The 12,390-nt window shown below is 39.1% G+C and overlaps 1 protein-coding gene and 1 long non-coding RNA gene across 4 annotated transcripts in view; one reads left to right on the top strand and one right to left on the bottom strand.

The window, feature by feature from the left end:
* The window catches only part of LOC134037547 (uncharacterized), a 198,987-nt gene extending 198,423 nt beyond the window's left edge, over positions 1–564 (bottom strand). Inside the window, exon 1 of the long non-coding RNA XR_009932537.1 lies at positions 484–564. This is a non-coding gene — a long non-coding RNA (uncharacterized LOC134037547). The remainder of the gene's footprint in view (positions 1–483) is intronic.
* The window catches only part of cog5 (component of oligomeric golgi complex 5), a 114,608-nt gene that overhangs the window by 36,522 nt on the left and 65,696 nt on the right, over positions 1–12,390 (top strand). For all 3 annotated transcript variants that reach the window (XR_009932530.1, XM_062482850.1, XM_062482849.1), the window contains exon 7: positions 9,560–9,690. Coding sequence is in view for 2 of the 3 variants with exons in the window: in XM_062482850.1 (XP_062338834.1) it covers positions 9,560–9,690 (131 nt within the window). In the remaining variant the exon portion in view is untranslated. The remainder of the gene's footprint in view (positions 1–9,559; positions 9,691–12,390) is intronic.

Genomic DNA, 12,390 nt, shown 5'->3' with positions numbered 1-12,390 from the left:
GCTCTCCACTTCACCCTACAGCACCTGGACTCCCCAGCATCCTACGCCAGGATCCTGTTTGTGGATTTCAGCTCTGCCTTCAACACCATCATCCCCGCCCTGCTTCAGGACAAGCTCTCCCAGCTGAACGTGCCCGACTCCACCTGCAGGTGGATCACAGACTTCCTGTCTGACAGGAAGCAGTGCGTTAAGCTGGGAACACAAGTCTCTGACTCCCGGTCCATCAGCACCGGATCTCCCCAGGGCATGCGTCCTTTCCCCTCTGCTCTTGTTCCTGTACACCAACAGCTGCACCTCCAGTCATCCGTCTGTCAAACTTCTGAAGTTTGCGGACGATACCACCCTCATTGGGGTCATCTCTGACGAGGACGAGTCTGATTACAGGTGGGAAGCTGACAACCTGGTGACCTGGTGTAGCCAGAACAACTTAGAGCTCAATGCTCTTAAGACAGTGGAGATGGTTGTGGACTTCAGGAAGAATACAGCCCCACTCACCCCCATCACCCTGTGCGACTCCCCAGTCAACACTGTGGAGTCCTTCCGCTTCTTGGGCACCATCCTCTCCCAGGACCTCAAGTGGGAACTGAACATCAGCTCCCTCACCAAAAAAGCACAACAGAGGATGTACTTCCTACGGCAGCTAAAGAAATTCAACCTGCCAAAGACAATGATGGTGCACTTCTACACAGCCATCATTGAGTCCATCCACACCTCTTCCATCACCATCTGGTACGCTGCTGCCACTGCCAAGGACTAGATCAGACTGCAGCGTATCATCCGCACTGCTGAGAAGGTGATCGGCTGCAATCTGCCTACCCTCGAGGACCTGCACACCTCGAGGACCCTGAGGCGAGCGAGGAAGATTGTTGCCCACCCTGGCTACTCCCTGTTCCAGCTACTCCCCTCCGGCAGAAGGCTGCGGTCCATCAGGACCAAAACCTCACGCCATAAGAACAGTTTCTTTCCATCTGCTACTGGCCACTTCAACAAGGCCAAGGACTCCCACTGACATTCATTCATTTATTTAACTATTATAAGTCCATCTAATGGCAATTACACTATGCATAAGCCACCTTTATCTCAGTATCTGATTGCACTATGTTGACCACTCATGCTGCTCATTCTTATTCTTATTTATATATATATATATATATATATATTATTTAAATTGTTTTATTCTTAAATTGTTAGTTCTTAGAAATAGTTAAACTTTTGTACTTTTACTTAATTTAAGATCAGTATATGTTTATTGTTTTCACCTCCCTGCCACAGTAAATTCTGTGTTTGTATAACATACATGGCAAATAAACCGAATTTTGATTCTGATTCTACTATATCTGTGGAAAGGGACGAGGGGAAGAGGAAGTGAACAGTAGTCAACTATCACTGCATGTGATCGTATCTCCACCACACCAAGAAATTGCTGCCTCCATGTTTGACTGATTGTAAACACTGGGAAATCTATGCAAATTGGCCATGAATTGTGTGAGACCCAACCAGTCAACGCATACAGCTGCCAATGTGAAGAGGCCCTTCACTCCCTGATGCCATTCCTGCCGGTCTCATTGGCTGTAACTTGTCCTTCCTGGTACTGCTGTGATGCTGATTGGAGAGGGTTGGCACAATACCTGGTTCTAGACTGATTTGTTGGGGGCCACTGAGACATGTTGGTTGGGAAGAATATATTTTTCTTCGCTGAATGAGTTTTTTGTGTAGGGCTATACTCCAGTCAATTACTGTAAATCTTCTCTACTGTATAGCCTATAACACATAGATAATCTTTATTTTATTCAAGTAAAATTTACATTACCCAATTTCACAACACTTCATAACACAGGCCCCCTTAATGTTCAGATGAAACAGCAGCAGAATTGCTGCTACTTGACTTCTAAATTTGAATCTGTGTTTTTTGGTCATAATTTGGGTTTCACTTTACCTTTTTAGAACTAATTGGCGTTTGATAATGTGCGATAGTTAACTACAATTAGCTTTTAGTTTAGTGCTTTAGATGATGAATGTATGGATGGCGTTGCATGGATGGCGTTCACCCAGTCCCATAAAATGTGAGTTTCTACATGGTGATTACATTTTCTCGACCTTGACACAGTCAACCACGGCCTAGTCTATCCTTTAGCTTAGTTTAGCAGTGAAAGTTAATACACCAGTGAAACTTGGTATGGGGGAGGTTGGGCTTTCCAGGGGTAAGCTAAGTGGATGTTAACAATGATCTTGTTGTGATAACACAACCTTCAACTGCCCCTTTGCAACATCCAATCACCCTTTACACCCCTCTCCCATACTATGCCTGCTTACAGTCGTGGCCAAAATTATTGGCAGTGGCAAATTTTGTGTTTTGCAAAGTTTGCTGGTTCGGTATTTGTAGATTTTTTTTTCCACATTTCTGTGGTAAACTGGAAAACAATAATACGCATTTCATACATTTTTATGGATTGTATCAAAAAACAATAGTCATCCCTTTTATAGAAATAAATCTCCTGTTATCCAATCAGAATGATAGTGATATCACCTGACTAGAATATGTTCACATTTTCTCATGTGCAGAGGGTGCGACTTATTGAGATGATGTTAGCTGGCCATTTGATGCTGGGCCGAAAAACTGTGAAATGTTGCTTTTTGTAAGAAAGTTATTTTTTTTTGGCCAGTTAAGTTTTATTTAAAATGCATCTGATCACTCTGCACAATAATTGAGGAACAATGTCAATCAACATCATAACAACAGAAGCAGAAAACTTTGCAAACACAAAATGTATGTCATGACTGTGCTCTCATAAGCTATAGGATATCCCATTAACACTTAATACCATTTAAGTATATGTAACCTGTGAAACTCACTCCTCAGGTATGTAACAGGCCACCCGCGTCAACGAATAGCTAGCTTTTCTTTGGCGTAGTTGGTAGTGGTCGGGCTTGGCAAGTCAGAGGTCGTGCGTTCGAGCCCAGCGAGTGGCGAACGACACCTTGTTGTGACGGAGCGTGGCTACGTCTGTTACATACCGTCACATATATAACACTTTTATATACCTACAGTGTTTTACAATAAGTATTGCTATATAATAACATAGTAGTTCATGTAACCTTGTGTTGCCTATATTTCAATTTTGTAAACATACAATAAGGCATCAGGTTGTTTTCACTCTTCGCAACAAAGTAGCGTGTTTCCTGTATGGAGTGTTTGTTTGTTTTATTTGGATCCCCATTAGCTTCAGCATAAGCTGAAAGCTATTCTTTCAGGGGGGTATTCGTCGTAGCTCGGTAAGCGGTTTAGCGAGCTAATTTTCAGGCTAAGATAAAAAACGCCCCTCTTTTTGGTTCGTGGATGCAACTTTCGATAAATCACCATAGTAACATATCAATTAGCACTAACCTGCTCCAGAGCAGGCTAACGTAAGTGTAGCTGGATAAGCTTGCCACACCCCCGGAAAATAACATGGCAACTCCCTTTTTGAGAGGCCCAGTTGACCAAGGAGCTATATTCTAGTTCGATTAGCTTTCCATACCAATAGAGTTCTTCGCGATTGCCAAGATCCTTTATTTCACACGGATGAGTTCTTGTTTGAGCGATATCGATTCAGCCGACAAGGTCTCATTTATTTGCAAGACCTTCTCGGGCCGTACATTGCAAATATCACACGCCGCAGCAAGCTTTATGCTTTATTATGAGCTTATGCTGCTGTATGTGAATATGTAACGCTATGTTTTAGGAAATGTCTTGTCTTATCTGTTGTGCCTGTGCTTTTTATATGTTTCACTGTGGGAGAGTGGGAAACGTCATATCGATTCCTTTTTATGTCTTGACATGTGAAGAAATTGACAATAAAGCTACTTGAAACTTCAACTGTGTTTCAGACTCTCTGCATAGCCTTGAGGTTTTTTTGCGTCAGGTAAATTTGTATACAGTATAGGCGATGCAGAAAACATTGGCAAAGCCGCAGCATGTGTTGCTGTAAGAAAAGTGTACTTGGCGCTTAACCAGCTGATGAATCAATTCATCATATTCCCTGGCCATGTCCCAGTCAATTAAATCAAAGAGGGATTTACACATAGGCCTACATGCATATACACATACAGTGAGGAAAATAAGTATTTGAACACCCTGCTATTTTGCAAGTTCTCCCACTTAGAAATCATGGAGGGGTCTGAAATTGTCATCGTAGGTGCATGTCCACTGTGAGAGACATAATTAAAAAAAAAAAGAATCCAGAAATCACAATGTATGATTTTTTTAACTATTTATTTGTATGATACAGCTGCAAATAAGTATTTGAACACCTGAGAAAGTCAATGTTAATATTTGGTACAGTAGCCTTTGTTTGCAATTACAGAGGTCAAACGTTTCCTGTAGTTTTTTACCAGGTTTGCACACACTGCAGGAGGGATTTTGGCCCACTCCTCAACACAGATCTTCTCTAAATCAGTCAGGTTTCTGGCCTGTCGCTGAGAAACACGGAGTTTGAGCTCCCTCCAAAGATTCTCTATTGGGTTTAGGTCTGGAGACTGGCTAGGCCACGCCAGAACCTTGATATGCTTCTTACGGAGCCACTCCTTGGTTATCCTGGCTGTGTGCTTCGGGTCATTGTCATGTTGGAAGACCCAGCCTCGACTCATCTTTAATGCTCTAACTGAGGGAAGGAGGTTGTTCCCCAAAATCTCGCAATACATGGCCCCGGTCATCCTCTCCTTAATACAGTGCAGTTGCCCTGTCCCATGTGCAGAAAAACACCCCCAAAGCATGATGCTACCACCCCCATGCTTCACAGTAGGGATGGTGTTCTTGGGATGGTACTCATCATTCTTCTTCCTCCAAACACGTTTAGTGGAATTATGACCCCAAAGTTCTATTTTGGTCTCATCTGACCACATGACTTCCTCCCATGACTCCTCTGGATCATCCAAATGGTCATTGGCAAACTTAAGACGTGCCTGGACATGTGCTGGTTTAAGCAGGGGAACCTTCCGTGCCATGCATGATTTCAAACCATGACGTCTCAGTGTATTACCAACAGTAACCTTGGAAACTGTGGTCCCAGCTCTTTTCAGGTCATTGACCAGCTCCTCCCGTGTAGTTCTGGGCTGATTTCTCACCTTCCTTAGGATCATTGAAACCCCACGAGGTGAGATCTTGCATGGAGCCCCAGTCCGAGGGAGATTGACAGTCATGTTTAGCTTCTTCTATTTTCTAATGATTGCTCCAACAGTGGACCTTTTCTCACCAAGCTGCTTGGCAATTTCCCCGTAGCCCTTTCCAGCCTTGTGGAGGTTTACAATTTTGTCTCTAGTGTCTTTGGACAGCTCTTTGGTCTTGGCCATGTTAGTAGTTGGATTCTTACTGATTGTATGGGGTGGACAGGTGGCTTTATGCAGCTAAAGACCTCAAACAGGTGGCATCTAATTTAGGATAATAAATGTAGTGGAGGTGGACATTTTAAAGGCAGACTAACAGGTCTTTGAGGGTCAGAATTCTAGCTGATAGACAGGTGTTCAAATACTTATTTGCAGCTGTATCATACAAATAAATAGTTAAAAAATCATACATTGTGATTTCTGGATTTTCTTTTTAGATTATGTCTCTCACAGTGGACATGCACCTACGATGACAATTTCAGACCCCTCCATGATTTCTAAGTGGAAGAACTTGCAAAATAGCAGGGTGTTAAAATACTTATTTTCCTGACTGTATATAGTACTACATGATATAAGCGCTTTCAGTACATATATCCTCATAAGTGTCTATGAATTCGTATCAATTAGATACTCTTTGGCCTTGTTTTTATCTACTTATTCTGAAAGAGTTGAGATCATTATTTTTGCTAGCAACATCTCATTCGATGATTAATTTCCATTAAGCCTACTGCCAGCAGGCACATTTAAAGAAATGTGATCTGATTGATTGGGGTAATGAGGCACTTAAGATGAGCCTATACATTTTCCCAAAATTTACGCATTTAGCTTATCGGCAATTTTTTGCCAAGCTGCTTGTCTTGCTCTGGCAGCGGTGTTTGACTTAGCCATGATAATATGCCTATTGTCTTCGTAGAGACTCATTATAATAATAAACTTTTCCGCCATCATACCGTTAGAAAATCACGGTTTTGGTGACCGACTTTTCCTGCCTTTTGAAGTAGGACGTGCACGTGCAATTTCCCTGATAAGTTTAGCCTGATTGAAATTAACCACATGATTTGGATGCGGATCAGCCGTTGACAAACCGATATTTGCTGTTCTCAATCAGCTCGCTAATGTTAACGGGCTAAAGGGACAATTGATTAACTTAGATTCAACCCTTACGATGAACGGGGCCCTGGGGTCCTACAATCTATCATGTGACAATACAATTTACGACATCACATTTTACACCATACACACAAGACATTATTCAGATTACACAACATTTGAAAATACAAATCATATTTTACAATTAACACAATTAATCACACACAAAAAGAAAAAATACAAATAAATAAATAATATTGAAGTTCAAAAGATTACACTACCCCAAATATATATATATATATATTTTTTTTTTATATATATATTTTTTAATAAGATATAACGAACAGCCCTATGACAGAATCTCTCTAAATTGATATTAAATATTGAAATGTCTTTGAAGGTAATAATTCTTAAGTGATTTTTTAAAACCATACTGAGTGTTTTGTTGTTTGATGGTATTTGGAAGAGAGTTACATTCACACATTGCTCTGTACCTAACTGAACGTTGAATTGATTTGGTTTTCACTTTAGGTAAAATAAAACTACCTCCTACTGCATGCCTTGTTGGATAATGATGTATATCATTACTAAAAGATAGTTTTGAATATAAAGTAAAAGGTGTTTTGTTTGTTATAACATTATTTTTTTTAAACATTAGTGAATACACAAATCTGTTTTTAACTTTAAACCATGAGAGGCTTTCATGCATTTTGTCAACATTGGATCAAAACTCACATGCGAGAGCCACATGTGCCGCTTTATTCTGCATCACTTGTAGTTTTCTTATATTAATTGTTGAGGTGCTGGACCAAACCACAGAACAGTAATCAAGGTGTGAAAAAAAACTAAGCATGAAATACTTTAACGGTCTGTAGTGTAAGGTTTTTTGCACACCTTTTAATAACAGACAAAGTGTTGCCCATTTTAGTTACCAGTTTCTGAACATGTCTATCCCAACACAATCTATTATCAATCATCATTCCCAAAAGTTTAGCCTCTTCTCTTTGCTCTACAGAATTTTGCTCTATGCTGAGTTCAAGTTTCGGTTCGGAACATAAAGAAAAAGGAGTTCCAACCACTAAACAAGTAGTTTTAGATACATTCAGAATCAATTTGTTACTCCGTATCCAGTCCACCACTAACTGTAGCTCTCTCTGTAGTTTTGTATTTAAATCACCAATATCAGTTCCTGCTAAATATATAGTGGAATCATCAGCAAACATTGAAATGCTTGCTTTAACAAAACAGATGGAAGATCATTGGTAAAGATTTTGTAGAGGAGCGGCCCAAGACAACTTCCTTGAGGCACGCCATGTTCCACAACCCTTACCTCTGAAAAACTTCCATTAAAGTAAACTAATTGTCTTCTCTCTGACAAATAACTTTCCATCCATAATAATGCGGTTCGTGAAAAACCATAATATTTCAATTTGTTTTAACAGTAAATCATGATCAATTATATCAAATGCTGCAGTAAAATCCAGCAGTACAACACCTATTATTTTCCTTTCCTCCATATCCTTCAACCAATCATCTACCATCTGAGTCAGGGCAGTGGCTGTTGAGTGTTTTCCTCTATATGCATGCTGAACATTTGTAATTCAGTCATTATTTAAAAAATAAGACTGAATCTGTTCATAAACAATTATTTCCATTATTTTACCGAGAATTGGTAATAAATTTATTGGTCTACTGTTTGAGCCAGAGAAAGGCATTTTCTTATTTTTAGGTATTGGCACAACTTTACATATTTTCCATGCTTGCAAACATATATTTTCCATAAAACACATATTAATTATATGAGCAATAGTAGGAGCAATGATTGAAACTATTGGCTTAAGCAACTTATATTCAAGATAGTCAACACCAGGTGGTTTGTTTTTACAATTCATGAGAAGTAATTCCACTTTGGAACCACTGACACTCTTGAATTTAAAACTACATGTTTTACCTTCCATCATCTTATTTATCAATGTGTTTGATAAATCTATTTTATGTGACTGTGTAATATTTTTAAGATGATTTATTTTATTTATGAAATAGTCGTTGAGATGATTCCCTATATCACTTGGTTTAGTAAAAAATTCACCTTCATTTTCTAAATAACCTGGAGTTGATTTATTATTTCCTCTTAATATATTATTCAATGTATTCCATAATTGTTTACTATCATGTTTTGTTTCTGTAATTTTCTTATTGTAATACAATTTATTTTTCTTCTTATTTAACTTAGTAACAAAGTTTCAAAGTTTACAATATATTTGCCAGTCCGATTTGAATTTAGATAGGATTGTTATCACGGGTCGAGTGTTTGTGAGAAAATGAAGACATACGTAAAGTGTGAAAACGCTGATGTTAAATGTCACCTTGCCAAATATCTGGGGGGGTTGTTTTTTCTTCTTCTTCAAATCTCAGGAAAAAGTCAAGCATGCCAGGAAGGTGTGTGTGTGTGTTTGTGTGTTTTGAGTTTGCCACCACGTAGGCCGTCAAGATTCCATGGTGGAAATTGCACCGCTTAGAACATTTAAGGTCTAAGCAGGGATTTGACTTAGCCTGGCTCCGCCCTCCTACGTACTTCCGCTCAATTGTAATTTTGCTTCTGTACTAGGTCTGGGATTTCAGTGTATTAGTCGGTTTTTGAAACACATTTTTTGTAGGTCCAATCAGCGATCAGAGGGAGTGGCTGAGAACGATGATGTTGATGTCATGCACTAGTTTGAGTTGTAGTTCAGTAATGGCGGCGGAAAATGCGAGCGAAGCTATTGAATATCCAGAAGTTAATGCCGGAGCAAGAACAATCCTTTCTGAGTTTTGTTGGTGGCCATGATGTTGTGGCCCTCCTCCCCACGGGGTTCGGGAAAAGTTTGATTTTCCAGCTACGGCAGCTAGCTCCGTTACAGTAGTGGTGAAGGCGTTGGCTAAGGTGAACGCTACCGATTGGTTATGGAAGATCAGAGTGGCTCTGGGCAGATCCAATAGTTTTAAACTTCAACAGAGTACCCGCCTTCAAGGAAGTTAACGCTTGTCAATGGAGCGATCCCAAACCCTCTGTACAAATGAAATGTACAAGGGTCTGGTTAGGACCAGGCTAGATTTGACTGTCTGTGTGACCAGAATTGATCTGTGCGATCCCAACACTGCTTCTTCAATACCTTCTCCATGTGAGCCGTACATTTCCACAATTTTACGGTATTTCAACTCAAGAAAAAGTTATTGTCCATTTTGCAACTTCCAATTTACAGCATAGGTCTGCATATGGTCATAATGCTGTGCACAAGTTGGATTTCAGCAGCACTAACGTTGATTGTTGTCCGTGTGTGTTTTCCAGATTACCTGTCGCAGGGCGTGGACCTGAGTGGGATAGATGTGATCGAGAACGACCTACTGTTTATCAGCCGAGCCAGGCTAGAGGTGGAAAACCAGGCCAAGAGACTGTTGGAGCAGGGCATGGAGATACAGGTAGGAGCCAACACACACACACATGCACATGTATTTGTATACTAACACACACACACTCTTATTCGCTCACTTTGAGGGTGAGGTTGTATATGGAGTGTAGTAACAACAATAAGCCTCCCTGAAGAAAGTGTTATTCACTCACAAGGACATATTCCAATTTTCGTGTGTGTGAGATGGAGAGAGTACTCAAGCCTCAGGGAGCCTGTGCCCTGATATGGAAAAATTCTAGTGGCACTGAAAAAACATATTCTAGTTAGTTCATCAATGCATTCAGGCAATCTAGAAACTGCTCCAGCTAGTATCAGCACTAGCATTTTCCCTGTGGAATAATCATAATTGTTAGAGTGAATTCCACATTTGCATACAGCAAGTTGTGTCCCAGATCAAACTAAGAAACTTCCTGTTTCCATACCTTTCCCAAAATCATATGTAACACCAATGATGTATTTAACTATCAGTAAATATTTTAACTCTTTTCCCTTTTATGAATTAACAAGCTTACACTGAAGCAACCAACTATTGAACCAATTTGTATAAAATAAAACTATTTTAGAAAACAGCCAAATTACGAATAACCTCAACTTTTAGTCTCTTATTATCTTTTCTTATAAAAACCTTTAGGAACAGTTCAAATGAATACCTTTACATTTCAGATTCCCTTTTAATTTTTTCTGTATTTAAATTCACCAAATCAACTCTCTCTTTTTCCAAGACATGTAGAAAACCAGCATCACTACCCTAAACCAGAATTTAATCTGTATGATTCCAAAATAAAACATAGACCATAAAATGTTCTTAATGTAACCATTAACCAAACTTATACCCCATCTATATTTCTATATAGGTTAGATAGGTAGAACTTCATAACTTGCTTTGGCTGCAGTCCAGAACAAGCTACTTCGCACAAACCATCACACCACAATTTATCAGACTTAATGAGTCTTCCCAAATTATTTCAAAACCAAATTATCATAACCCTCTTCATGAACCAATACCATAATAAAACAACCTCATCACAGCCTAACTGTTTATCCCAAAACATTGTACCATGCCCTTAAGACAAAAGAAAATATAAACTCTCCCTTTTTCTTTTAAACCTTTAAATTCACAATTTAACATAAACCCGTAAAACAAAACCTTATTCTTTAACACCTCAAAAGTTTTATCAAAGCATGTAATGTATACACCTTTGAATATTCCTATATTTACCAGCTATCTCAATTACTCTTTGTTAGTGTATCAACTCAAATAAACCATCGCGCATTTCAAAACTCGAATCAAACAAACAGCGCCCTCTGGAACAAAGCAAAAAAAACTCTCAACCTTTTTTTCTCTTTTTTTCTTTTAAACAACACAGATGGTTGGCGTTTACCATCTATTCACTTAATTTTGCTAAAGTATAACTTTTCCAATCCAATTAGAACTAATTTATGAACCAGGGTCTAATTTCTGCATTTTTATGGATACCATCACACATCACAGATTTTCCGCTCGTAAATACAAGTCCTGGTCTGAAAGGCTTCTACCTCCCTGTTTGGCTAGGATTTAGAACAAATGTTAAATCATACATTCGTAAACCACCAAACTTCGAATTCATCTAAACGGACACATCTTTCACCATTAATACTCACATAATTATGCAGAATTACACCCTCTGGGATCACCTTTGTAAAACTCAACGTAACGGGACTCTTTTTTTAGCCCCCACCTTTCCTCGGAATTTCTGAAACTCATTTAAAATGTCCTCAAACAAACAAAAACCTTGTTAGCAAATGTCTCAAAATACTCATCACCCAACATATTTCAAAAATACCCAAATTAATATGTAAATTCGCTTCAAATTTATCTATTTCTCTAAATTTTCGTCTTGGTCAATTTCTCAATTTCCATCTGCGCATGCGTCATGCGGTTACTCGTCCTGGATCTCAAATATCAAGCTGCAATTCCTTTACTAGCCTGTACCCGCCTGTCGGTGTGCTAGTTTGTTAGCCAATGTCGTTGCCATAGTTGCAAATTCAACTTCCTGGACTCTCCTTTGTCTCAGGACAGAGCAAAATGCACTTCCTCCACGTTTTCACCATTAGCCATTAACCAACAGTCACAGCCTGGATTTTCTTCCTCTCAGATCCCAGCTATCCTAGCAATTTGTAAAAGACTTGGTTCAACAGACAGCGGACTGGCAAATTCGCTAGAATCATGTCAGCCTTCGGATTTCTTTCTAGGGACAAGTCTACCCTCTTACAACATGTAAAACAATTACCCATGGTTATATTTACAACAGAACCTCAATATTTACAATTCTATCAACTATTAGTACTATTTTAACTTCAACATAAAAATTAGGCTCCGAAATCTACATATGCACCTAATATCACTCGTCAGAGAACGACAGTTTACCCATGTATTAGCATTCTGGTTGAACAAAGCTTCAACTTCAAGTCCATTTAAATAGGTAAATATGAATACCACCAAACCCAACACATTTCAACAAATCATCTCAGCAGCAATAAACACACATATGTAGCACCTTTGCCCTTAACAACAAACGCAATTCAGTCTCTCGAACTAGTTCCCCTTGTATACACTTCAGTCCCTCGGACTGGCTCAATCTTTCTAATCACTTCTTCATAACCCTTTACATATTTCTTTAAACAACAGTAACATCTGTGAACTCCCACAAAATTAAAAATTTAAAACCAT

Source organism: Osmerus eperlanus, chromosome 17 (genome assembly GCF_963692335.1).
Source record: "Osmerus eperlanus chromosome 17, fOsmEpe2.1, whole genome shotgun sequence".
NCBI classification, from domain to species: domain Eukaryota; kingdom Metazoa; phylum Chordata; class Actinopteri; order Osmeriformes; family Osmeridae; genus Osmerus; species Osmerus eperlanus.
This window is presented reverse-complemented; position numbering and strand designations above follow the sequence as displayed.